Source organism: Micropterus dolomieu, linkage group LG01, assembly GCF_021292245.1.
Source record: "Micropterus dolomieu isolate WLL.071019.BEF.003 ecotype Adirondacks linkage group LG01, ASM2129224v1, whole genome shotgun sequence".
Taxonomy (NCBI): domain Eukaryota; kingdom Metazoa; phylum Chordata; class Actinopteri; order Centrarchiformes; family Centrarchidae; genus Micropterus; species Micropterus dolomieu.
In genome coordinates this window covers 53,876,901-53,904,229 of record NC_060150.1, presented here as the reverse complement: position 1 = coordinate 53,904,229, position 27,329 = coordinate 53,876,901, and the positions used below count along the sequence as shown (strand labels likewise).

Genomic DNA, 27,329 nt, shown 5'->3' with positions numbered 1-27,329 from the left:
CTCCTCCTCCTCCACTTCTTCTTCAGAGTGAATTCAGGATGGGTCCTGTATGGCTTCTTCTTCTGCTCCCACTCCTCCTCAGAGCGCAGTTGACTCCAAACCTCACATCAGGAGTCACGGTTGAGGCAGACAACAGGACAGACTCTTTAACAAACAACACAGGAACCTCAGACAACTCCACCAGCCCCTCCAGTTCCTTCAGGACCCCAGAGCCTTCTGGATTTGCAGTGACGCCATCACAAGCTCCCACAGTGCAGGAAGATGACTGGTCACCAGCAGAAACCTTCATGTACACTGGAGACCCAACCACTCTGAAAATGGCCCGCTGTTCACGGGCGTACAGCCCACCAGGGCAGACCGGCTCCCTGCCCTTCAGCTTCAGTGACTCCCTACGGCCAGCTCTGGGCGCATTGGCCAACACGGCCAACTTCCTGAACATGATCTTCCAGGCCAGTGACCTGCGGGAGAGCACAGTGCAGGAGGATATGGAGTGGTACCATGCCCTGGTGCGTGCCCTTCTGGAGGCCGACGTGCTCATCCAGCGGGCCCTGTTCACCTTTGACGCTGACCCGGCTTCCCCGGTGCCACAGCTGGTTCTCAGTGCCTCACGAAACATGACGGCCAAGGTACAGACCATCATCCTCCAGGACTTATCCAAGGCCTGGGAGAGCCTACACCCGCCCGCCCCAGCCCCCGATGACAGCTGGTTCAGAAGCTTTAAATTCTCGGAGTCCACCCAGCTGACATCAGCACTGTCCAAGCGGATCCTCCTGAATGACCTCAGCACCCTGGACACGCCAAAGTGGAGGTTTGGCGACAGCTATGTGACCAATCATAGTGGGGTGCGCTGGGCCAGCGCCCCCTTCCTCGACTGTAAGGACGGATGCTTTGTGCCTGGTTGGATGCTCACCCTGTCCACGTCCTTCTACGGCCTCAAGCCTGACCTGACACCAGAGTTCAGGTTAGGGCTTACTTACACACACACACACACACACACACACACAGATGAACCATTACAAATGTTTTAAGAAACCAATACACAGACTGTTACAATACAAAAACACTGGAAGACACAAACACAACCAAGCTGTCTCATGCTGATGACATCACTTAGACAAGTGCATTTTTGCAATCAGTGGCTCTAAGATTGAAAATTATCACATGACAAATGTTTGGAGGCGTATTAAATTTTTGGTGCTTTTAATTTCACATTTCACACTTACCCGGCTGTGACTAACTGCAGAACTTGTCAACATAAATGCATCTGTTCACTTCAGACGTGAGCACACAGGAGACATGACACCAAAATGTCTGAGAGGGTGACCAGCAGCACCCACAGTTTTGATAGAGACGGTTAATCATTTCTGTGGCGTTAAATGTGAATGTTTCCTGTCTCATCTGCAAGGATAAAGCTGACATTCTCCGGCAGCATCACTTTACTAAACATACAGAGAAATATTCTAGGGGTAGAGGAGAGGGAAAGTCCAGTTACTCGGCCTGAGAGCCATTAAAGTGGATCACTGTTGGAAACAATCACTTGTCTGATGGAAGTTGTTAAAGGGAATAAATCTACTTTGAATCATCATGATGCTTTCAAACTCTTGATTGTACAACATAAAAGCTCTTTACTTTGGTTAAGGGTAGGACCTGATCCATCTCATGGTGATGATGTTATTGCAAGTAAACATCCCTCCAGTTTTAACTCCAGTTTTCTGGCCTTCACTGCCTGTAAAACATTTTAGAAATACTTGGTTGTGAGTCGGAAAATACATCCTTTTTTTCTAAGTCCCTGAAAAGAATGAAAGCTTTGACAGCAGCAGTAATTTTGTTTTTCACCTGCCTTTCTAGGTCTGTGTTGGCCCTTGTGACCATTTCTCCATCACTCTGGAGAAACGTTTGATAAATATTTGGAATAAAAAATGTGCTTCAATCAACAGAGTTGGATAAAATCTGACATTTGAAAGGAGAATCCACTTAAAGGTCATGCAGGTTTCTGCAGACAAGGAGAAAAAAAATGATTACTGTGTGTGTGTGTGTGTGTGTGTGTGTGTTTCTCTGTCAGAGGTGTGATCCGTGTGGATGTCAACATCCAAGACATCGACTTGGACCAGTGTGCAACAGGAGACGGCTGGTTTGCTGATACTCACCAGTGTAACCGCACCACCATGGAGGTAAACAAAATGATACAAGGGCCCGGGGCAAGCTCCCTGCTACTTGCTTTCTTTCAAAGTTTACTTTTCTGTACTTGTATTTAGTCTATTGAGCATCAAACTGCCGAATTACAGAGGAATTGATGATTAGTAACAGATGTCACAAATACCTGGTTTACTACCTCTGCCAATGATGCTATGTTTTCAGCAGTTTGTCAGTTATCAGGCTATTTAAAAACTATTTAACAGTGAAATTGGATGGCGAGTTAGGCAACAGACCAAGAAATAAGTACAAGTGGTTGTTTTAGGCCCACCATTTATTGACAGATTTATATTTTTAGCCACGTTAGCAGCAGAGAATGTCTGTCTATTTTCCACTTAGGCTCCTCACAATGACATATCTTAACAACAATTGGATAGATTGCTATGCAATTTGGTACCTAGAAGATAAATCCTTGTGATTTTGGGTCAGAGTTTTCCCTTATTCTAGTCTATTGGATGATTTGCACAAAATGTGTTACAGACATTCATGAGACAATGAATCCTGATCACTTTGGTGATCTTTTCACTTTTTATGTAGCCCCACCAGGAGGTTGACGTTTTTGGTTAGGGGGCATGAGTAAAATATCTCAAATATGAAATGGATAGTGTTAAGATTTGGTGCAGATGTTAGTGTTCCCCTAGAGGATGAATTGTACTAACTATGGTGATCAACTGACTGTTTAGGGGTGATTAGCAATCTTTCACATGCTAGCACACTCAACATTACCTGCTACATGTTTCATTGCAAGTATGTTAGCATTGAACTCAAAGCCGCCACATTACATTTATTCACTTAGCTGATGCTTTTTTCCAAAGTAACTTACAATTGCTATATATGTCAGAGGTCAGAGCAACTTGGGATTAAGTGTCTTGCTCAGGGACACATTGGTGGATGTGTCGAAGTGGAAATCCAACCCAGGTCTTCCACACTAAAGGCATGTGTCTTATCCACTGTACCATCATTACCCCTGCTAGTGTTTCTATGTGCTTGCTTAATGTCATTAAGTCCTCGTGAAATCCAGTCCTTAAATTATGTGGGTATGCCAGTGAAAACGCTATTAATTAGATTTTTGATTTGTCATACTGTTTTCTAAAAGTTGGTTACCAAATGTTTGTGGGTGTGGCTATATCAACTCCCAACACAATTTCATGGCACCCAGCAGGTTGGTTTGAGACTTTGTATTGGTCAAGCCCCTCCCTCTAACCTTTAAGCGGCCTCCCAAAAGGGCACCCTGTCCTACAAATAGCTTTTAGATGATAGCTTACCTGTGAAGCAACAAAGCTAGAGACCTTTTACAGGGACAAAATGGATGATGTGAAAAGCAAGATGGATAGTTAAATGAGGATGTTCAGTATTATCATACTTAATTAGATGGTCCCACAAAGGGTTTTGGGTATCAGGAGAATTTGTTTCATAATTTTTTTTCAAACATGATTCCACTGTACACACTCATCACACATTGTGTCAAATTCTTTATATTTGTTTTTGAGTAAAAAGTGTACAGTATTTGCTAAATAGCTGAGAGAAAGGACGTCCTGAGGGGGGGGATAACGTGATGAAGCTGGGCATTCGTTGTACATACTTTACCTTCAGGATGTCCCCTTTTTGGGAAACACTAAATCACTTTCAGCCTAATCAGCATCATCTGTTAATAATTCAGATGAAAAAATAATAATCTTGTGATGGGGCTGGGTTGTGTTTTGAGTGAAAAAGGCTGAGCACTCCAAGATCACACAGTTTTTACCTCAATTCCAGTGCAGCAGTTTGGAAAATTTGGATATTGGATAAAAAAAACAACTCGCCTAACTCCAGATAACTTTAGATCCAGGCCTGGTGTTGTTCAAAACAATCAACCAATTGGAGCTTTATAGTGTCACAGCACAAATCCTACTGGAGAAATTATCTGTCGTTATGTCTAAATTAATTAAATAACATGATCCTTGATATACCGCGTGCCAGTGGTTTTAGATGCCGAAGAAGTGATGTAGGCCTTACCTGAACCCTGGAGAGAGAAACTAAACCAAAATACTTCAGGGATGATTGCTATCATTCATTGTTGATCAGCCCGTCTCCCAACCCGTTCTCCTCCCAGGGTGTCACACATGGACACTTAGTCAAGACCACTTGGCGTCCCTTTTTAATGCCATGGGTACTCTTTAGCATCGTTTTTGTACATGTAGGGCTCTGCTGTCAAGTTAGCAAGAATGCTTTTGCAATATTTGGTTAGACTTTCAAAAATAACTAGTGGTTAATGTTGTGAAACGTTGCAATTAGGTTAGGTTTAGGAAACAAAACTACGAAGGTTTAGGAAAAATCATTGTTTGGGTTAAAATAACTACATTACTTACGTGACTTAACTTACGTGAGTTACAGCAGAGACATTTTAGAGGAGACACGCCACTCAATCACATCCTCAATACATCTCAAAGATGGCGGTTATCCCGCCGCTCCTGCTAGAAAGCCAGTCTTCTGCTTTTAACAGCCAAAGCAGGAATCAAAATCGTGTGGTTCCACTGACGTAAAGGTCTGTTATTCTTCTACAGCGCATGCGCGGAAGTGGTGACACATGTGTAGTAGAAGTATAACCGGTCGGGAAAAACTCTTTTAAACCTTATTTTGGGGCAAAGTTGTCAAACTCTTTCAGCGATTTTCATCAGATTTTACTGCAAATTCTGTTCATGTAGTTTTTCATGTTCATGTAGTCTCGGTGACCCGTGAAAGTGCAGTTCTGGCTCTCGCCCCATTCAGATAGGAGCCTGGTCTTGTTAGTCCAAAATAGCTGCCAAGATGGCGTCCGAGTGGCATGACATGCCTATAAGGACTTTGGTTAAAGGGAATGAACGTCTCCTGGGTGAAGCTCTGGTTTCTGACCCACCCACCTCCTTACTCTGACTTTTCTGTTGTTTATAATAGGTCTGCTTTTAGCATTGCATAGCCTCTAAAGGGCTTCCCCCAGTGCATTGAACTAAGATGCTAAAGGATGAAATGTGGGTTGGTACCACACGTGACAAAGCAGCTATTTGACGCCCTAGGAATGAGAACGAGATGGGTATCCACAAATAAGTTTCCCGCAATTCTGCATCATAACAACTTTCTTGCGTTTGTACTTTCTTCCTCCTTCTTTCTATTTTTTTTTCTTTAGTGTCTACCTCTGACAGGCTCATATAAGATAAGTCCCGAGAACGGTTAAGTCATCTTCCCTCAGCTTCCTAGCTAGCTACCGAGCAAGATCCATGACAAATAGTGAAATGGCCAAATACATGGTGAGTCAACTTACAGAAAGAGCAGCTCTTAAATCAACATATTTTTTCAGAATATTGAAAAACGTTTAGTGCTACTAAAACGGGCTTCTGTTTCAACTAAAAGTGACCTTGGCGCCTTCTGGTTAGTTAGGACAAAACAAAATAAAATGAGTAAAACATTTTTAAAAACCATAGCTTGATAGAAGTGTTTCCAAACTTGAGACAGCATGTAACAACTCTGACTTCAGCTGCAGTCTTGAAACAATTTCACCACAAGGGCTCTTCAGCAGCGATTCAGAAGCTTTCAATCGTATCACACAGTCTTCCTCAGCAGAGTGAGTTGCAGATGTTCAATTTAAAAAATCTTCTGAGCACTTAAAGGACTTCTCTTCCATGTAGTACAGAACAGCAACTAAATGGACATTATGACAATTCCATCTGCTGTTTCCAAACTTTCAGTCTCAACTTTAAAACCAACATGGCAAGTAGTCCTTAAAGTGCTCAGGAAAACTAGACAATTCAATCTACTGGGGAAGATCATGTGATTTTAAGCTCCAGAACAGCCGCTTAGTCAGCCTTGTGGTGAGATTGTTTGCCAACTGCAGTTTCCAAATTCAAGAATGACTTTTAAATCATAACTGTAGGTATGCCACAACTCAGACGATCTAAACTGTAGACAAGCTGTTTCAACTGTCTAACTCACACTTGTGACTCTTAGTTACATCACAGAAATACACTCTAAACTGTTTGGGACCTCTAAATGCTTTAAGCCCTTTCTGTCTGTGCTCATTACTTTGTTTTTGCCTCTTATCCTTTGCTCATGCTTTCACCCAGTCACACTTTCACTCTTCTGTCTGCTCACACATGCACTCCACCTACACCCTGCTCTTTTAGCTTCTGTTTCCAGTTTCCCTGCCAGCCCGTCTGTCCAAACACAATCCTCTACCCTCTCATCTCAGCCGTCTATTTAAAGTTGGTTGCGCTGGGTGGCGGGCTGCAGGATCATCTGATGGATTATGGCGATAATCCAGCCCGCTGACATACTTCCCCTTTATGCACCGCACTCACAGAGATCTGAATCACAAGAGAAGAACAGTCCTAAAAATCCCCAAATCCACATGGCAGCCTTTGTCCCGTCGTGTCCTACCTGGCTTAGAGGATTCAGACCGTTTGGCTGAGCAGAGCATGTACTGGGTCACCCACTTTCTTCTGTGCTGTGTCTTATTTCCCCTCTCATTTCTTAACTTGTCTTGTTTTATTATCTTGGCACATATCATCCCATCGCATCTCATCTCTCATCTTGTCTCATCTTGTATTGTAATCTCTCCTCGTGTTGTCATCTCATCATATCTCATGCAAACAGGTCTTACCTTGTCCATTAATGCCATATCTCTTCTTGTCCTGTCCTGTCTTTTCTTATCTTGTCTAATCTTGTCCTGTATCATCCCATTTTATGTAGACTTGTGCTGTATTGTCCTTTTATGCCTTGTTTCATCTTGTCTTGTCTCATCTCTTCTTATCTCATTTCTTGTCTTGTGTTGTCACCTCATATCTCATGCAGACTTGTCTTGCCTGGTCCATTCATGCCATATCTCTTCTTGTCCTTTCCTGTCTTTTCTTATTTTGTCTTGTCTCATCTCATGTCGACTTGTCCTGTCAACATTTATCTCCCGTCTTCCCGTCCTGTCTCCTCTCATCTTATCTCTTCTCATCATCTCTCATGTAGTCCTTATTTGTCTTGTCTTATGTTCTTGTTTCTCATTTCCTTGTCCTGTTGTGTCCTAAAGTTTGACATCCTGCCTTGTCACATATCACCACATCTTATCTTCTCTCATTTCATCTCGTCTCATCTCACATGGTGTAGTCCTGCCCTGCCTCGTCCTTTCCTTTCAAGCCCTGTCTATGCGAGTCTCATGTAGACTTGTCATGGTTATAGCTGTGAGTTTTTTTGATAACAAGGCAACATGCATCTAAGTCTACAGTACTTTCACTTGCGATGTTGCAAAAGTAGTTTGTACTTTTTACTGATCATATTCTGTTTGCTAAAGCTGTAAAGGTTTGTATATTTAATAAATGAAGACAGAAATGTCTCTGTATCTGACTACGTAAATGTAACTATGTTCAAACAGTAGGCCTAAAACTGCAGAGGGTATGTTTCTACAGAAACTATTGAAATAATCAATTACAATCTTGGACATCCAGTTTGAATAATACATTAGTAGATTTGAAGGCTAATTAGACACCAAAACAACAGAGATTTATAATACTATTAGACAGGTTTTTACAACTCTGGAAAATTATCATGGCAACAATACTCCTCCAGTTTCTTAGTTGACTTCTCTTTCTTGAAGTGTGAGGCAAACAATAAAATTAGCACAATGCTACAAACTACACAGCTATAAGGCATCAGCACCTGGAGCGCGCTGTTGCACGTATTTGACTGGCCAATGCACTTTGTTTCCAGATGACATCCCATTTTGTTCCAGCAAAAGTTGAGCATTGCATTTTTTTCGCCATAGCGCTCTGCCAATGGTTTGGTCACACTGAAATGAATGAGGATGCTTACATTTTTCACACAGTGCTGATGTCTGTCTGAACATGACCTCACCTTTGCCCACATCAACCACCAACTTAACCCAATAACACAGAGGATTGTGCAATATTTAGCATCATATCACTTTTACTTACATACATAAGTGGGGAATTACTTCAGCAAGTAAATGCAGAGAAATTTGTTGTGGTGACATAAAGCATTATTATTGATGATTTTGCTTACGTTATTCTTATGTTGGATTTTTTTTTTTCATTAATCTAGTGCTGAAACATGTGGCATGAGTGTTTCTTGATCATACATGTTGTTTTACGGGCCGAGTCACTGCCTCATAGCAGTTACATTACTTTGATGTAAGCAACGGTTTTTGGAACAACCATGAAGCTGTAAATTGTTCAAAGTGGCAGTCGATGTTTCCACTTAAACTTGACACATGACAGACTCTGCTGATTTACTACGACTTTACTATTTGTTGAATTGAGAAATGCAACCATGCAGAGATTTAAGTTGACCGCTCTGTATAATCCATATCACATTAATGTTCGACCCATGGCATTAGTTCTTCAAGCATCTGATAAGGGGGTAGTGGGTTTATATATACATATCTCAGGCCAGTGTGTGTGTGTGTTTGTGCGTGTGTGCGTGTGTGTGTGTGTGTGTGTGTGTGCGCGCTAGGGAACAGGATTTCTCTAGAAAAGGATAATGCTCTCAGTCAAGGCATTATGTATCCATTTAGGTTTTAACTTAGATTAACACACAGAGCATCCAAGTGTGTGTGTGTTTGTGTCTCTCTCTATCCCGACTGGCTAAATTGAAGCTAGCATCAGAGGGAAATAGAGTGTGAGAGAGTAATGTGACCCCTTTTTCAACCTTTATTCATTCAGGTACCGTCAGCTTCACAGCACCAGCAGGAAAGTGGCGGAGCTTTATGGTCTCATAGTTTAACATTATTTTTATTGTTTACTACTTAGTTGGATTCCCAGCTCCTTGAGTCCTTGGGCAAGATGTTAGTTTCAGTTTCTGATGAGCAGTCGGCACCTTTGCCTCTGTCATCAGTGTATGCATGTGTGTGAATGGGTGAATTTTACATAGTGTAATTACGTTTTGAGTGGCCGGAAGACCAGAAAGGTGCTATAAAAGTAAAGACTATTTATCATGTGTTGTGACTGTGTTATATTATTGGCTGTTTTTTTGTCCCCTATAATAATAAGAGAAAAACTCATCCATATTGCCTTGCTTTGGGGTACAGTAAGAGTTGATTGTGTACTGTAACTGGGCAGCTTTAAGTGTGAATGTGTGTAATGTAAAAACAGATTGTTATTGTTGACAAACAAACCCTCCCTGTGTACACTAAGGTTTTCACGTTGGGTGATTCCACACGTGCAAAAGTAAAATAAGTCCATGCAGGAAAATCTGTTTTTAAAAAACATATAACAATTAAAACAAGTAAAAATGAATAAATGCACTTAATTAGAAAGTACTAGTACTATTTGTTCTTACTGTATTATTACTGAAAGGAAAATGACAGACAGTCTGAAAAACTTTCTGTTCTTTTCAGTGCGTACCAATTCCAGGCCGGGGTTTTCGACTGGGTCAGTACTGCTGCCGCTGCAAAGAAGGTTACTACAACCCTGAGATAGCAAGTCAAGTCTCAGGTAAGTCCATTGCAAACCTCTGGCCACAGCAGGTTAAATATCTCCTGAGGTTACTGCCTCAACTGTTGGTCTTTAAAGCCCTGCACACTGTTTACTGCCCATTTCAACAAAACCAAGATTCACATGAATTAGTAAAAGCATGAGTAAAAGCATTATTTACATTTTAATAGCCAATTGATGAAATTGTTAGTACAGTCTTATTTCAAATTCTGTATAGGGAAGTCCTATGATTTATCTGTCATCTATATTTCTTACTCTTATATTAGAGAGATGAGGAGGCCATGATGGAAATGCACAAGTTAATTCATTCACAGTAACTGCACGACAGTAACAAGAACAAATTAACTCACTTGGTAGCTCAGATTTGCAGACATGCTGATTTGACATTGGTACCTGGATGCTACCGTGTTCTCTAGCATGATCGAAGTCTAAGCCACTCTCAAACCAAACAGCCATTTTCATCCAAAAAGAAGCTTGATGAACCCACTGCTGTTTACTACCTGCTCAGTGCAAAACAGCAGACACAGTTAGCGGTAGATGGCAAAGAAAGTGGAACATTTAGCAGATGAGCCAGATGTTTTTCTCAGAAATTGTTGGAAACCCTAACAAAGCTAAAAGGACTCCAAATAAATGCAAACGCTGCTTAATGTCTGGATGTAAAAGTAGGCAATTGTTAGCTAACACATTTGTCTAACAACTTGAAGCTGGTTATATGGTAGTAGTTGTGTATCTGTCAGTGTGTTTTGATACAGCCACCTGAATCCACTTAATGTTTCTATAGACTAAGACCGTAACAAATTCTACTTTTAAGCTAATCAAAAACTTGATTTGATTTTCCTACTAGAATAGTTCCACAGATTAGATCATTTAGAAACGTTTGTCCCCATTTTCTCCCATTATGTGTAACTTTTTATGATGTATGATGTAGAAAGGTTCACACTCCATTTGACAAGTGCCCCATTCAACTAGTATTTAATAGTTTTGTGGTGTACTTCTCATTATTCTATATAAAAACAAATCCTTTAGAAATATAAAATTATGACTTTTTCTGTTTCCAGAGAATTTAAAAGTGTAAGTCACGTGTAGGTCTTCACATGGGTTTGTGTAGGTGTAGATGCAGATGGTCGCCCTGTGAACGGGACTGACGGTGGCGGCATGTGTTACCCGAACATGCCCATCTGTCTCCCGTGCTGGACGGGCTGCAAGAGCTGTCAGGATGGCACTCCCTGCTGGGTGCAGGAGGCCTGGCTTCTCAGGGGTGCCGTGCTGGCGGTCCAGGGCATCTTCATGCTCCTCATCTTCGTCAGCATGATGGTGGCCTACAGGCATCGTCGAAACCGGGTGAGTCGGGTCTTTTGGCTCAACAAGGCCACCATACGTGTGGGGTTAGACAGAAGGACAATCAGGAGAGCTGTTCCAGGAATTGAATCACGATGTCAGACATTTTGCTGTGTTTAGCAGAAACTTCTTTTTTTGAAAGTTATTGTCAGCATAGACTGTGATAACCCTGACCCTGCCTTGCAATATGACTCTAAAATTGTTGCTGATTAAATGTCTTATTATAAATGTTTTTACAGACAAAACAGATGCACAAAATTAACTGTAATCAATAGAGAGCCGAAGCCCCACCTTTTTACCAAGCTAGCTTTTGTTGCTTTAGCGTCAACCAGATCATATATTTTCTAATACATGGTTACTTTCATCAGTCTCGCTAAAAAGCCAAAACATGACACTGGGGTCTCTGAGCACTCCAGTATTTTGAAACTGTTATAACAATCATCATATTGTTAGCATGAAACAACTACAGCTCGGATTATGTTTTGCTTGCGCGCCAACAGCTAAGACTAACAGGTGTGAGTTCTTTAACATTTACAATTATTCATTTAAGCTGACGCTTTTATCCAAAGCGACTTACAATTGCTATATATGTGAGAGGTCGCACGCCTCTGGAGCAACTAGGGATTAAGTGTCTTGCTCAGGTACACAATGGTGGATGGGCCAAGTGGGGGATTGAACCCGGGTCTCTCACACCAAAGGCATGTGTTTTATCCACTGCTCCATCACCACAAAACAAAAACACAATAATTGGTTTATATAGGTTATGATGGCATTAGGTTTCTTTATTGTTCAGTACAGTGATCGTTTTCATGGGTCCACTTGGTTCCTAGTGGTGGAATATCTCAGCTCTGATCATTTGGTGCCTCCTCATCATCACAACGCTCCGGCCCACCAGACTCCATTAAGAAAAAGAGTCATTTTACATTGCAGATCATTGTAAAAAAAAAAACCTCTTCATTCAAACTGGACGGAAACTAAATTAAAAACTCACCAAAACTGTCTTTGTTTTAGTCTTTCCAGTGTTCCAACAATCACCAACTCCAGTTTGTTCAGAATAGGTCTTAAAGTCGTTGTATCACTCTCCTCAAAGCCAAAAGCTTCCCAGCGAGGGACTCACATGCAGTAACATGCACGGTCAGCCGGGCCGGCTACCAAAACTAAGCACAGAGGAGGTGTGATTCTTTGCATGTAAAGAATCTCATATACAGAAACTTTAAATATAGATTTCACGTTTGCTTCACCCTAGTATTTCCATTTTATGCTACTTTATAGTTCTACTCTCATGTAGTCCTTATTTCATAGTTATAGGCAAATATTTTATTTTTACTGCACTACATTTGTCTGACAGCTTTAGTTGCTTATTACAGTTTTTCACAGCTTTCCTGTCCAGTGAAAACCATGTATCTCAAGATGTGGTGATTTTGAATGTTTGTGATAAACTGCAGAATAAAGGGTTTTTTTATGGACTGAGAAAATGCTCCTCCTTCTTAAGCTAAATAAACTATTTAAACACCCCCTCAGATCAGATGGAAAATACACAAGATGAAAACAGGGCTGTTTTTCTGAGCTCATTTAAAGTTGACTTTTTAGAGAGATGTGGTTCTCACAGGACAGAGATGCAACAAACACACAATAATTTTATAGAATATGATGCATTTTTGTAGATTAAACTACCCATCAGTATATAAAGTAGTTAAAATGAGGTCAGCCTTAAACATCTACAGCAGTAAAATGCAAGAGACACATTAATGCAGCAGGAATATTAATCCAGAAACATGAGATATAATAGTAAAACACTGACAGGGACCATTTTACTGATAATATTTATATACTTTTACTTAAGTACGGTTTTGAATGCAGGACTTTTACTCATTCTAACCTATTTAACATAGTCGATGGACAGAAAACCCCGGTTTCATGTTTCAGCTATTCATAAAGAGCAATAAAAGAACCATCAATGAGAAAAATCCTTGAAAACTAGTGGAACAGAAGCTAACCTAAAATCAATCTAGCAATCTAAAAACATATCATATGCTGTGGGAGATGATCAGCAGTAATGTGCAGAATAATGTGAAAATACACTGGTGTGGTGCTTTTAAGCTCACAAGTGCCACTGCCTCTCATAACTTCCCAACTGTTCCTTTCTTGTCCACTTTCTCCTCCCTCAGAGGATCCGGGCATCCGGCCTCCTCCTGCTGGAGACTATCTTGTTCGGCTCTCTGCTCCTCTACTTCCCGGTGAGTGTTTGACCGAGCCAGGCCGGCTGAGAAGCCGGCACAGATTAGAGCTCTTTACAGATCACTGCACAGCACAGCGCCACGGATTATATCATAATGGACCGTTTCTGGAACGGTGAATGGGTTGAGGGCGTGTGTGTGTGGGTGTGTGTGTGTGTGTGTGTGTGTGTAAATGGTCACAGTAGGTTGTCTGCAGTTTTCATAACGTCTCTCTGCTCCAGTGCTAGATCAATCAATTTTAGATTCAATTTACCAATTAAAGAGCCATTAACATGAGTCAGCCATGACTTTTTATCCATCTATGTGAAGGTGTCAGTCGATATGAGCTGTTCCTGCTGACTCTGACTGATTCAGTGTGTGTGCATGTGTGCGTGCTGTACTGGAGGGGGCGGCTGTGGCTCAGGAGATAGAGTGGGTTGCCTGTTAATCGGCGGTTCAATCCCCGGCTCTTTCAGGCTGCAAGTGTCCTTGGGCAAGATACTGAACCCTGAATTGCCTCCGGTGGCTGTTCCACCAGTGAATGCATGTGTGTGAATGGTGAATGCAGATGTAGTGTAAAAGCACTTTGACTGGTCGAAAAGACTAGAAAGGCGCTTTACAAATACAGAGCATTTACATTTACTGCAAGTCATTGATCACAGATTTAGTTTAATGAACATGTTAATGCGTTCTCATGGCAGCATATTAACTGCACACCTGGTGGGATGATTTTAAAAGATCATAACTATTATCATTATATGCAAGTCAAACTATTTTCTTTTTTGTCCATTTTGGTAGTCGTCATTTTTTCAGTTCATGAAAGCCTTCCCCTGTACTGGTTACTCTATCCCTGTGCACAGGAGATTACTTTTCTAGTTAGTCTGGAATAAACCAAAGGAGTTGTGAGTTTTTGAATGAGCAGTGATGACAAAACAGGTTACAGACTGTAGATAAAAACAAAGGTTGGGGTAGTTTAATGCCTGGATTTGATATTCCCACTCGCTGCCATCTTGGCAGCTACATGAGACAATCCTAATTCATATGCCTGATTTTATTTAGGATTACGATCAGGGTGCAATTGAGGGGGACAGGCTGAGACATCTGTCAATCAGGCAAACATGCTTTGAAACACACACACATTTGGTTGTCAGGTTATTGGGTACATTTAGCTAAAACTAATGCATTCTAATACAACTGTCAAGCAATAAATTGTGCCTTCGAGAAGGTTATAATTTTAGCCGAAACTATTTTAGAGACGTGTTGGTCATTTTGGAGGTTTTGCAGTTTATAATGCTGTTGAATTGTGTAATTTTGAGTTGTGTTGCTAATATTTACCTGCTCATTAGCTCCTCCAGTTGTTCAGCTCCATGGAAATCTTCTTAACTTAAGCCAAAACTCTTAAATGGAAGAAATTTTCCATTCAGTTCCAATACACCTTTTTAAATTCAGTGAATTCATTTATGCTATTAGTTTGAATGAAAAGTGCAACAAGTGCTTTTTACGAAGTTTCAATTTAGTCACAGATCAATACTGGCCCTAGTCCTTATGAGATGTTAGATGTGAATTTCCTGTAATTTCCGTGTTTGGAGTGAATTTTCAAGTGCTTGCTAAAGACCCACCTCTATTCATTGGCCTTAAAACAGAGTTGAGTTTTGTCTTTGTGATCTATCCTGAATTTGGAAATCAGTTTGGTCAACTGAGGTTGTTTTTAAATGTACTATATAAATACATTTAAAATTGAACTTGAGCAGTTAAAGATAAACAAATGTTTTGTATAGTTTATACACTTGTAATATATGGTTTATTTTAAAGATTCAGAATTTATTCGCGATGTATGCCGGCACTATGTGTAGTACAATGCAGCATGGAATAAAGACTACTGCAAAAAACAAAAAACTGAAAAGAAAGAAATATAAAGTATAAAAAATCAAATATTAAATATTATATATGGTATATATATATATATATATATATAAACTGTAAAACTATATACAATGAAGTAAGAAAGGCTAATGCGGGAAATGAGTAAAATCTTTTTGGTGTTTTGGAACGATGCGGGAGAAATTCAAAGGTAAATTGCAGCCCACATACCTGACTGCAGTTCTGAAAGTCCCGGATGAAAGGTTAGAGTTCGCTCTCTCATCTCAGTGAGGGGTCACTGTGGTGGGGGGTCCATTTGATCTACAAACAGATCACCTGCTGGAGGGCTTGTTTGGTGCGCACATGGATCACCATCGTCTCTACCGTTTTTCGGCTTAGTACCAAGTAAAATATAAAACATCCAGATGGGAAATGTAACTAAATACATTTACTCAATTACGGTACTTGTGGACAAATATGAGGTACTTGTACTTTAGTCTCTATGAGTCGTTTCTTTTGACGTCACTTTCTACTTCTACTCCACTACATTTAATTAAAAGTTTTACTTCACGACATTTATCTGACAGCTTTAGTTACTTTACAATTAGTTACTTTGGATGTTTTACAAACCAAACAATCAATCAATTATTGGAGAAAATGAAAAACAAATTAATCAAAAATGATAGACTATATAACAGTATAAAAGGAGACATTTTACACCTTTAAGCACTTTCACTTTTAATACTTGAAGTACATTTTCCCAATAACATCTTTAGTGCACCTTCAGTGCAGAACAGAGTATTTCTACAAGTTGGTATTAATACTTTGCAAAGGGTCGGAGTTCTTCCTCCTCCAATGAATATATCTCTCATGTTACTTAGGAAACAAAAGCAGCCACATTTGTGAATAAAGCACCCATATGACGGCTCTGTTAAAGCCCTTAACATAAAAAGGGAAAATTGTCTACTAAATATAAATCATCATAACTTCCCTTGGAAGGTTTTTCTATGATTTGTAAAATGTTGGCAATTCAGCTAGGAGGATTAACAGCCATTCAGCTGAAAAATAGATTTTAAAAATCCATTATGTTGGCAGCGACTTTAAACCACTCTGTGTCTGTGGTGTCCTCATTTTCCAACCTGCCGTTGTTTCCCCGCAGTACTGATACATATAATTAGTAGACAAAATGTCTAAAAGGTTTGTGCCATGTGTGAACAGTCGACACAAAACATTTTACATGTGAACTGTTGAAACCATCCAGATAATCAAACCCATCAATGCTGCAGATTATTTGTGTTAAAGGAATAGTAAGCTAAATCTGTCTTTTGACTTGAAGGCTTTAAAGGTTTGTAGCTTGTTCTTTCCCCCACTGACCCAGAGTTATAACAAAAAAAACATTAGTTAGAACTCAACCTGTCCCTTTTGATTCATTTGTTCAGTATGTTCCAAACTCATAGTGTTTCCACAACATAACTTAAGAGGCAATTTGTGTGTGTGACGTTCATCATCTCCCCCTTTCTCTGAAGCTTCGCTGGAAACAGTGCATTTAGCGAGGTAACTGGTGAAGCTACAATAGTTTGGAACATACTGAACATGTGGATCAATAATGGAGATCAGGTTTGCAACCTGTGGAGGATTCAAACTTTTTAGAGCTACTTTTGAGGTTAAAGGAAGTGAGCATTTAATGTTTTTGTCTACAACCATGCAAACAGCTCTGTTCTTAACAATGCTTTAAATGCTAACATCAGCATACTAATAAAAATGCTAACACGCTGATGCTAAGCAGTACAGAAGCCCCAAGAGGCCATCCATTCAAATACTTTTTACTCCATTTTCCCGTTATAACAAGATCACTTTCTCGTGATCTTGAGATAACAAACTATAGCTGAATACAGGGGTCAGCAGGTGCGTGTCTTTAAGATAATTTCAGAAAACTGTCAGTGTCACTGTGTAGCTCATTAAAAGTAGCTTAGATGTAACTAAGCTACTTTTGCCACATTGCTGTAGCTTAGCTTGCTACATTTCACTGGGGGGTAGCTTCTGTGTAGTGAAGCTTCATTTAATGTCGAGTAGCTAGTAGCTTAGCTCACTACATTTTTCAAGTAGCTTGCCCAACAAAGTCAGTGACACTAAAATCCATACAGAAATTACCATCAAGAAACGTTCCTGCCGACCCGTGTTTAAATAGTGTTTTGTTAACTTGAGATCACAAGAAAATTATCCCGTTATCACGAGAAAATGGAGTAGAAAAAATATTTGAATCAATGGTCGCTTAGGGCTTCCGTAAAGCAGGTATAATGGTAACCATGTTCACCATCTTAGGTTAGTGTTAGCATGCTAACATTAGCTAATTAGCTCTAAGAGCAAAGTACAGCTGAAGCTGATGGGAATGTCATTAGTTTTGCAGGTGTTTAGTCCTAACTCAAACTATAGGACACATTTTAATTTTGACCTGATGGTGGCGCTAGGGGAAAAGTCAGGGGCTCACCAAAGTCATTAAGGTTAATCCTCTGAGGGACCTGAATGTCTGGTCAGAATTTTGTGCCAATCTCCAGGATAAGGGTGGTGATGGCACATAGATGCCTTGGTGTGGGAGACCTGGGTTCAATTCCCACTGTGACCCATCCACCATTGTGTCCCTGAGCAAGACACTTACCCCCTAGTTGCTCCAGAGGCGTGCGACCTCTGACATGTATAGCAATTGTAAGTCGCTTTGGATAAAAGCGTCAGCTAAATGAATAAATGTAAGTGACAGCTTTGACCTGCTGGAACCGCTAAAGAAAAAGTCAGGAGAAGTTAACCAGTTGACATGGTCATAGGCTTTTTAATCAATCATCTTATGGTATTCATTATATTAGAACATCAGTTAAGCCAACTAACTGAGCTAAGAGACCAGGTAAATTTCATAAATTAATAATAAATTTCATATTTCAACAGCACCAGGCCTTTCAATTTCATAAAGGTTTCTGGTGTTTTTTGGCTCCACCCACACAACGTAGTTTAAGATTGACCAATCAGATTACTTCTTCTATAACTGAGACCCCAATCTGCCTATGAGTACGGGCCATTTCTGCTGATTAAAACTGCCTTCCTCTGGATGTTTACTGCACATTGTTTCTGGTTCTATAAGTATTCACTCTGAGTCGTTTATCCCTTATGTTGTTCGGACATGATGATGTAAATTTGCATTCACATTTTAGGCTTTAGATGATGCTCTCATCCAGAGTGACAGAGACTGACTGGCACAGTACAATGGCCTTTAATTCCTGGATTACAGACATCCACTCTACTGAAAAGAGACGACAGTACAACCTGTCTACACAAGTATAAGACACATTCAGTTCAGACATCATGTTTTTTAAACTGCCAGTTAAATGCTGATGAGACGTATTATTAAGCATCTGTTGGATATATTGTTCATATACTGTCAGACTTAGTCAAATGGTGGTAAAATGTCAACAGCAGTAGTACTTTTTATGGTTCTATTAATGTTTTGGACATCTTCACTTAGGGGTGAACTCACTTTTGTTGCCAGCGGTTTAGACATTAATGTTTGTGTGATATGTTATTTTGAGGGGACAGCAAATTTACACTGTTATACAAGCTGTACACTCACTACTTTACATTGTAGCAAAGTGTCATTTCTTCAGTGTTATATAATATATTTGATATAATCAAATATTTACTAAAATGCGAGGAGTGTACTCACTTTTGTGAGATACTGTAAGTATTCCATCAAAATACACTTTAAGTGCCAAAGGTAAAAGTTCTCATTTTGCAGGATGGTCCATTTCAGAATAATACATACAATAACACTGCATTATAATTAGTGTAGTAAGTAATAATAGTTAGTAATATTTAAGCATCACTAATTTATTAGTTGATTTATGTTTTGTATTAATTATGTGAATCTGCAATGTAACTAGCAACTAATGTCGTCATATAAATGTAGTGGAGTAAAAATTACAATATTGGCTTCCAAAATCGTAGAAGTATAGATGAGCATAAAATGGACATACTGAAATAAAGTAACTCCAAATTGTATTTAAGTACAGTACTTGAGTTCATGTAGTTATATACATTACACTCCGAAAGCAGTAGTACTAATGTACTTTTGTCTAGCAGTACTCATACTAATAGTAGTACTTTTAAGGAGCAGTGATAGTAGTAGAACTAGTAGTAGTAATAACATATTTCATACATATAATCAGTTGAGATACACACCAATTAAATCAGTCGTCCACATTGATGCTGTTGTTTGACTCACAGTAAATGTCTGACTCTGCAGGTCTTCATCATGTACTTCAAGCCGAGTACGTTCAGGTGTATTCTGCTGCGCTGGGTTCGAATGCTCGGCTTCTCCATCGTCTACGGCACAGTCACACTGAAAATGTACAGGTAGGTTGGCATTTTATTTTATTTTACAGTAACATCCCACAACAGGTCAACACAACAATAAGGCCACCAACGTTTAGTTGATTAAAAACATAGTTCTCATCACAGTCTGTACTTAGAATAGATTTTGAAGTGATACTTCTAGTCTATAAATCTGATCTCGTTGAAGAATATAAACCCAGATTAGATCTTTAGGAAGCAGTCAGCAGGTAGAACCTCGAGTCAGACCCAAACAAAGTGAAGCTGCGATGCTGCACCTGCATAGATGGAAGCAACTTCCTGATGATCTATAATGCACCTGTTCCCCTGAGCCTATGATTACCTATTAGTGCTCTGTCACTATATTTCTGTTCTATTCTATTTGCACTTTATTTAGTGTTATTGTATTTTATCTAATCTAAACATATTGAAATGCACCAGCTGAATCTTGGACAATCACAACTGACTGAAATATAATGAAACTTCACAGTTTCTAAGTTAAACTACTTGTTTTTGATCTTCCTCATAGAAATGAAAAGTTGAATTCATAAGACATAAAAAAGGCAGGTTGCAGGGAGCTCAGATGGTAGACAGTGTGCCCCATGTACAAGGCTGAGTCCTTATAGCTGCAGCCGGGGCTCAATTCCAGCCTGCCCTTTGCTGCATATCGTCACTTCTCTCACTCCTTCATTTCCTACTTCTCAATCCTATCTAAATAAAGACTAAATGCCCCAAAAATATCTTAAAAACAATAAATAAAAAGGCACCCTTGCTCAATTCAACCTGCTGCAGTCTTACTTACTCTGGTGTGACCAGTCTCTTAATGTTCTCTAATGTCAGCTAACTTCACATAGATATTGCCTGTAACTGACAATACTGAGTCTGTTCACAGACTCTATGACTCTCTTCTACTTGTGCTACAGGTACACAACGTCTCCGATAAACATTTAGTGATTTTATAACACTCGTAAAATAAGCAAAATATGTAAATATACCTTACCAGAAACATGGTTCCTGTTTCCTAACTGTGGGAAAGGAAAATTAAATTTACTATTATCCAATTATTTTGTTTAGCAAAAGTTATATAGTCTCACTTTAAAGTCCTTAAACCTAAAAAGTTAGTTCCAACAACATTTTGTCTTCAGCGGTCAAATACTGATTGATCCTTGCCTCTGCACAGGGTGCTGAAGGTGTTCCTCTCACGCACGGCCCAGAGAGTGCCCTACATGTCCAGCCTCCACCTGCTGAGGATTCTGGGAGTGATGCTGATGACAGTCAGCTGGTTCCTGTGTGCGTGGACTGTGGGTGTCCTCCAAAACCGCGACAGGAACATCCCAGTGTTCATCACAATGACCACATCAGACGGGCAGGGGTTCAACCTGTGTTACCTGGACCGCTGGGACTACATGATGGCTGTGGGTGAATGTCAGTAGACAAACAGCATGTGAGGCATTCTGAGCTGATAGATCCTTTCACTCCAACAAGCAGTTATTAATAAATTGTTTTTTTTGTAAGTATTATTGGTATGTTTATGTAATATATTGATAAGTTAGAATGGATAATACATTTTTTAAATAAACAATAAATTCAATTTGCTCATATTTTGACCTTAAACAATGGTCAAGTAATTATTACGCTAAAACCAAAGACTTTACTACAACAAAATCCTATTAGAAATCTATGAAAGACCAGATTATCAGACCGGTTAGCTAACTGTGGATTATAGAGACACATTTTATTTTATTTTATAGATAAAACCTGAAATGTCAGTAATAATGCCTCATTGCACAGCAAACCTACACAACTACAGTAATATGGTAGATCAAAGTTGAACCATAAAACTACAAAAATAAGGCCAAACTTGCACGAAACAAGAATTTATCTTAAAAAAAAATAAATTTCTCGCTTATATCAGTTGTAAGTCAGACTATATTGGATGGCAGTTTTCACACATTATTTAGCATTTCATCAGTATTAGATTCCTTCACTATTCATATCTGAACTTTCAAGCGGTCAGCATTTCCTCTGTCCTTACTTTCTTCAGCTGAGCTCCTGTTCCTGTGCTGGGGCAGCTCCCTGTGGACCGCCGTCAGGCCGGTCCCCTCAGCCTTCCATGAACCTCGCTACATGGGCATTGCCATCCACAACGAGCTGCTTCTCTCCACCATGTTTCACCTGTTCCGGTAAACAACAAGCATTTCTCTGTACCTCAGATGCAGCACAGCTAATCTGAACAATACACACAGCAGTGTATTTGTATACAAAAAACACAGTGTAACATGATTTTGTATTTTCTGTCTCCCTCAGGTTCACTTTTCCCTCTCTCCATCCTGATTGGATGTTGCTGCTCTCCTTCACACACACCCATGTGACCATCACTGTGACACTCGCCCTGCTCTTTATACCCAAGGTACTCAGCATTTGTGTGTAGAATAAGGGGTCAGAGTAGAAAAAGTAATCTTGATGATACATCCTTGCTCTTGACACTTCATCTTGGTTTATTTTAATAACTTTAATGTACATGTAAACTCACCAGAAGTGACAGCTCCCACTGCTTTGCACCTTGTAATCGTTCAGATGATGTATCTAGACTGAAATGTACATTTAATATAGTGATATATATTGGAGTAATGGGACACGTACAAGTGCTTTTGGCAAAGTGGAAGGAAAGTGCATGAAAGGTCAAACTAATCCACTCTCATTATTGTAGCCTGCTTGTCCAACCAATGATTTAATACAAGTGTCATTGCGTATTTTAAGTCATTCAGGATTTCAAGAAGTACTGCGTCAAAGGCACAACAGAACACACACAACAGAAAGCAAAATTGCTGAGTGGATAAAAAATGATGTTCCAAGACTCTGTAATGCTAGCTAGCTAAATGCTCCATTATCATAGTGACCGCATTCCCTTCAGTTAGCATTTAACTTAGTGAGTAATGCTACAGTTTAGCATATAATGTTTAGTATTAGTGTTAAAATGCATACCATGAAAGTCTTTGTGACAATCCATCCAAGATTTTACTGTGGACAGTGGATCACCAGCCCTACACACATTAATGAATGTGCATGACTACACTGTTGTTTTAACGTGCAAAAGATTACATATTAATTGTATGCCTGTGTGTCTGTTCCACAGTTCCTTTATGTGTCCAAGCCTGTGAGAGAGGAGATTGCAGCAGAGGTGTATGAAGATGAAGTGGACCTTCGGCGCTCCGGCTCATACCTCAACAGCAGTTTTCACTCTGCTTGGAGTGAGCACAGTGTGGACCCGGATGACTTTCGGGTAAACTCTATTGTCCCCTCAGAACAATGTTATCACTTTGCATTGGGACATCATTTACAAAGGGTAGAAGAAATTCCAAAGCTCACATTTAAAGAAAAATAAATGTCCCTTAATGTCAGTTATGACCACATGTAGACTCAATTAAACAGATCTTAAATGTATTATAATTCAAATCATAAATCAACAGTAAATACAATCAACGATTTCTCCCCCCTTTATCCTTCTCTTATCCTAAACTGTGTTCTTCTTACCCTTCCTCTGACTTGTTACTCTCCATATCTTCTCCTCTCCTCAATCATTTCAACCATTTCCTTAATCCCTTCATCAATTCCCACCCTTCTTCATATGCACCAGGATGAACTGAAGAAGTTATATGCCCAGTTAGAAGTCCACAAGACCAAGAAGATGACTGCAAACAACCCTCATCTGTCAAAGAAACGAAGTTCTCGATGTGCACTGGGGAGATCCATTATTAGACGCATTGCTGAGATCCCAGAAACCATGAGCCGGCAGTGCAGCCGCGAGGAGAAAGATGGATCCTTCCACAGTAGAAGCGTGAATCTGTCTGAGTCTTTCAGGAGGGCCCCAGATACAGTATCTGTCAGTATCAGTTACAGGAGTTCAGTGAGAACACCATCTCCATCCATGCGCAAGTCTCAAAGCGATCATCACTATGTCAGGGAAAGAGACTCTTCTTTACGTGACTCCATGTTAAAGGCCAACGCTGTGAAGAGATCATCCCGGCGATCTGAGACTGATTCTTTGGATATTCCACCAGGGGTTTGTAAGTCAGCCAGTGCCCAAAATCTGACAATCGATACCAATCTCCTGCATCCTGATCATACCAAGCTCCATAAGTCCTGGAGTCTAACCTCAACTACCGCCCATTCTATGGAGAACATAGCTAAGGTTAACAGAGCCAGCACAGTGCTGACAAGGTCCAGGCAGAGCATATCCATTAGTGATCAGACCAGGAGTGCTCTCAAGTCAGAGTCATTTGACAAGGCTGAGGTCTGTCCTTGGGATGTGGAGCAAGAACAATCAGGGGACAAGAACCAGAAGCATGTCACCTACGCAAATTCTGAGAATTGTGAGCAAAAAAGGGCAATATCTCCCGAGGCACTTATCTGTCCCTGGGACCATTTACCACCTGTAGACAAGAATCCTTCAGAGGACAAGGGAACAAAAGGTGAAACTGAGTCCCCAAAACCACAGCTCACTGTGTCTGCAAGTGCACCAGGCACTCCAAGACCAAAGGTCACAAAAGATCAACGCATCTTTTCCTTCCGCACCACTACCACTAAGTGGCTCTCTGTGAAATCCATTATGGGATCCATGGATGCAGGAAGCAAGGAGGGAAGTTTACATAAAGAGGATTCTGTCTCACAAAAAAGTCAGGAAAGTGCTTCCACAACACCAAGATCAGGGACATCTAGCAGACGTCCAAGCATAGAAAAGAGGTCACTGCAGAAAAGAAGTATGACAACGGATGGAAAACCATGCCTTGTGAAGCAGAATGCCATCAGACTGTCCTCTGGGGATTCTACAGACAGAAGCCCAAGAAGGCTTGTTATTGTCAAATCTGCAGTCTACCCTTGGGACATGGAGGATATGCAAAAAGATGGCACCTATGAAAATGTGTTCTTATCAAGGCAGAATAGCAAACGTAGTAGTATAAGTTCTTGGGAAACTGCCAGCAGCTGTAGAACTCCTTCGACCCGCAGAAGAGGTAGTTATCGAAGAACACCAACCCGTAATGTTTCCTATGCAGATGTGTGTCCATGGGATGGAACTGGTACTTCTGGTACTTTCCAGGAAGAAGAGGGATCAAAGAAGCAGCAGAGCATTAAAGCAGACGTCTGCCCTTGGGAATCGCAGGTATCTGAACCATCTAATGTATGTCCATGGGAATCGCAAGAGCCAGGGGATGTGAGAAGACGAGGAAGTACCCATAGTAATGTATGTCCGTGGGAATCTCAAGAGCAAGATAAAGCGAAAAGACGAGGAAGTGCTCATAGTAATGTGTGTCCTTGGGAATCGCAGGATGTTCCCGTTATTTATCATAGTAAACCATCCATAGATTCACAGACACAACAGTCTTTAAAACGTGCAGCAGACATATGTCCCTGGCAGACTGCAGAAACTCCCCAACCTTCAATAAGGCAAGAAAATGAATATTCTAATGTTTGTCCTTGGGATGTTCAGGACAAGCCTGATGTTGTATATGAAAATCTAAGTCCTTTGGAGACCAAGGGAACGCTGACAGTGCCCTTTCGACAAGAAGTTATGAAACCTGCAGTCTACACGGCGGCATCAAAAGAGCAGAGTTTAAGTAATGAGCAAAAATACAACGCAAAATCACCTGCCCTGCATTTGGGCAGACAAGTGACCAAGACAACAGAAAGTTGTCCATGGGATTTCCCTGATCCCCCTAAAACGATGGAAAACATTTATCCATGGGAAGAGAGCAACACAGAGCCAACAAATACAAACACAATCTCACAAATGATCATCAAGGTAGATATTTGTCCGTGGGAGACTGGACATCAAGACAAACCAGAAGACTCACTACAAGGTGTCTTGCCTTTGAAAGCTGCTTCTATACAGACTGAAGGAAAAGACGGCACAAGAGTAAACATATGTCCCTGGGAAACTGAGCCCCCTGAAAAATCCGCAGCTACCAAGATGGGTTCACAAGGACTGGAAAGACTGGCAGATGTTTGTCCATGGGATAGTAGTGAACCAGAATCAGGAAAATCAGAGATCCCCAAAACATCAGAGAGTCATATAAGGCAAGACACAGCTCGTGCAGATGTTTGTCCATGGGAGACAGAAGCACCAAAGGTTCTGAAAAAGCAAGATAGTGCTCTGGCAGATGTTTGTCCATGGGAGACAGAAGAACCCAAAGTTCTCAAAAAACAAGATAGCGCTCTGGCAGATGTTTGTCCATGGGAGACAGAAGAACCAGGAGTTGTCAAAAAGCAAGACAGCACTGGAGCAGACATTTGTCCATGGGACTCTAAGGATCCACAAACTTCAACCCAAAGCCAAGCTGATATTCCCAACACTGACAAAGATGAAGTCATAGAGAACCAGGAGCCACTTAATGTAGAAGATACTCCAGCAGATATCTGCACAGAGCAGATGGAGTCCAAAGAAAACCTAGCCCTGGGCCGCCGTGATGCTTTGTGTCCCTGGGAGATGGTAAGGAGCAGATCTGGCTCATTCACAGACAATGCCTCTGACATTTTTACATGGGAGCCTGAGAATATTCCTGAGGAAGATGAAGAGGACGATGCAGAATGTGCTGCTGAGGCTCTTGTATTCCCACCTGACTTGTGACCTAAATCTAGCCCGCATTTGCTTCCACTTTTGACCCCTCGTGCTAAAGCAAGGGCAATGTGAACTCTTTAAACTAACAATAAAACCATTTTGGTGGCACCCTGTGGAAGGGGAACGCTGAACTTCTCCAGCTCCACGGGGAGGTCAGAGAACAGGGTCAGCTCACTAACAGCTTCTGCAGCGTGCAGAGCTGAGAACCCTTTTCTGCTGGACAATTACCTGGGCTACTCAAAGCCAAAACTTAGGGCTGTGTTATTTCAGGTTGGACTATCCATTTAGGCTATGCCACTATCTGACTAAGCCTGTAGTTGAGACTTGATGAGCTGGACACAATAAGTTGTGCAAACCTGATTGAAAATGTTTTCTTTTAACTGGAGCACATATTGCACACTCAGTATGTCCCTAATCAATTCAGCAGTAAACTACAAACTGATTTCTTGGCTGATGGAAGGGCATCTAAGGCATTTAGATGAAGTCCCTTTTCTTCCTGCTTCTACCCCCCCCCATTTTAAATTAAAATGTTTTTGTGTGTCTTTGTATGTTTTTAGGTGACAATTCACATATTTGCCATGTACGTACAATATGCTGGACCCATGGCTGGGGTACATATGTTACAAAAGCTGAACTTAACAAGTCTACCGTGCTCATAATCACAAATAGCACAGGGCCTAAAATATGGAACTTAATTAAAGATGGAAGCCTAACCAGCATACACCAGATAAATTCAGCCTAATAGTGGACATTATATTTTCAAAGAACAGGAAAGTGTTACATGTAAAGTAGCGCCACCAGAACTACAGTTGATGACAATTTACATTTCTACCAGGTATTAATGATTAATACAACTATGCAAACCTGTTTGCTTAAGACTGATTTCATGACTAAAGGCCAATAATTGATATTACTCCCTTACTTTTGATTCAGTAATAAAAAAAAACACATAAATTTAAATAAACTGCAGTGAAAAGCAGCCTAAACATTTTATATCTGTGCATTTAGAAAGTCATGTCAATGCCTTTTATGTGGATGCAGCTCACTGTACACCAGTTTCATTGAGATGGGACAATGTGATTTAATATTAAAAACACACTGTGAAAAATAAGTTTTTAAAAAATGTTTGGCAATTGCAAAGAACATCAAATTGTATGTCCTATACAATTTGATGTTCTTTGTAATTTTTTGCAGTTTATGTTGCAGCTAACCTGACCTGCTTCCAAATTTTCTCCATCTAAATGCTGTAAATAATGTGAGTTATGGAGGTAAGGCCTCAGTTTC

The 27,329-nt window shown here is 40.4% G+C and overlaps 1 protein-coding gene across 1 annotated transcript; it reads left to right on the top strand.

Annotated features, from left to right (window-relative positions):
• Nucleotides 1-38: 38 nt before the first annotated feature.
• gpr179 (G protein-coupled receptor 179) lies at nt 39-26,054 on the top strand. The gene is made up of 13 exons (XM_046076465.1): nt 39-192; nt 229-961; nt 2,063-2,171; nt 9,545-9,641; nt 10,756-10,982; nt 13,148-13,216; nt 19,344-19,453; nt 20,610-20,848; nt 21,474-21,612; nt 21,737-21,839; nt 22,566-22,712; nt 23,067-24,590; nt 25,320-26,054. The coding sequence occupies exons 1-13, from the start codon at nt 39-41 to the stop codon at nt 26,052-26,054; spliced, it is 4,386 nt and encodes a 1,461-aa protein (XP_045932421.1).
• The last annotated feature ends 1,275 nt before the right edge of the window (nt 26,055-27,329 follow it).

What these genes read in the sequence shown, in the direction of transcription:
- gpr179 (XM_046076465.1), top strand. Translation starts at nt 39, where the DNA reads ATGGGTCCTGTATGGCTTCTTCTTCTGCTCCCACTCCTCCTCAGAGCG. An exon ending in GACCTGACACCAGAGTTCAG is followed by an intron (nt 962 to 2,062) that starts GTTAGGGCTTAC and finishes TTTCTCTGTCAG; the next exon opens with AGGTGTGATCCGTGTGGATG. An exon ending in GTCACACTGAAAATGTACAG is followed by an intron (nt 19,454 to 20,609) that starts GTAGGTTGGCAT and finishes GCCTCTGCACAG; the next exon opens with GGTGCTGAAGGTGTTCCTCT.